This window comes from Etheostoma spectabile, chromosome 9 (genome assembly GCF_008692095.1).
Source record: "Etheostoma spectabile isolate EspeVRDwgs_2016 chromosome 9, UIUC_Espe_1.0, whole genome shotgun sequence".
Taxonomy (NCBI): Eukaryota; Metazoa; Chordata; class Actinopteri; order Perciformes; family Percidae; genus Etheostoma; species Etheostoma spectabile.
Genome location: NC_045741.1, coordinates 606,763 through 607,931, shown reverse-complemented (window position 1 = coordinate 607,931; position 1,169 = coordinate 606,763). Strand labels below are relative to the sequence as shown.

General features: G+C 35.8%; 1 protein-coding gene across 1 annotated transcript in view; it reads left to right on the top strand.

Moving 5' to 3' along the window:
• scp2b (sterol carrier protein 2b) overlaps nt 1-1,169 on the top strand; it is a 67,510-nt gene that overhangs the window by 53,652 nt on the left and 12,689 nt on the right. The window contains exon 4 of the mRNA XM_032525501.1: nt 368-447. Coding sequence (XP_032381392.1) covers nt 368-447 — 80 coding nt within the window. The remainder of the gene's footprint in view (nt 1-367; nt 448-1,169) is intronic.

The window sequence follows — 1,169 nt, the reverse complement described above, 5'->3', positions numbered from 1 at the left end:
AAAAAAAATTGAAAACCATGTATCATTTTCCTTCCAAAATAAAATTATGCACCGCCTTGTGTTGGTCTATCGCATAAAATCCCAATGAAATAGATTTGCATTTGTGGTTGTAACATGACAAAATGTGTAAAAGTTCAAAGGATATGAAGACCTTTGTAAGCCTTTGTAACTATATGTGGAAATACAGTTTAAAATTCAAGGTCTGTGCATACTGTTTTTTCTGCTTAGTCTGTGTGTGCTTTATTAGACATTTGTATTTATTTTTGCCTTTACACATTCAAAGACCTGCAAGTCACTAAATAAATATCCCTTTAATGCATGTTTCTGTTTTTTAACTAAGCGCATCTCTTGTGTCTCTGCCCTGCAGCTAAGAAAGCAGATTGTACCATTGCCATGTCAGATACAGACTTGTTGGCCTTGATGACAGGAAAGATGAACCCACAGTCTGTGAGTATTCAATCTCTTTGTGGTTTGAATGGACACATTTGCATGTAGTATTTATGATGATTCTGATTCAGAGAAGGCACAAATTGGCTATATCATTTAACTTTTGTCTTCTTAAGTCAAGTTTGTGGAAGTATTTTGATTGTACCTGTCTTACCCCCAATGTCCACTGGATGCAGCCGTGAAGTAAGTCTGAGCCTCATGGTTGGGTGAACTGGGACTCCGTTGCTTGCTTGGTGGTTAACAGTTAATGATTGTTTAACGAGGGTCGGCTATTGGTCGGAAAAAAAAGTGCTTTACTCCTCTGTTATTCTTGCTTATCAGATCTATATTTGTCAGAGCAGCTCATGTCCATAAAATGGGAAATTCACTATATATATGAATAGTATATGAATTCCTGTTTTTAATTGAGTCAAAGTTAATGTTGATGCACTTTGTCTTTAAGAATAGGTTAACATTTTATGTCTTGAAACAACACACCCTGACATCTCCGTTTAATTGCAGTAAAGTCTGTCCTATTTGGTAACTTAAAAACTGGTATTAGGCTGTAGAAAGAATGTGGAATAGAAAGATATCACTGATGCGGTAAACAGTGTTGCCGGATTTAATCGGACTCCAGCTGAAGTTTAATTAATTTATACATCCTTGACGTATTTATACTCCTAGTAGTAATATACAGGCTTATATAGCAATCTCTTAGGCCTACATGTAGGTGTACCTATATT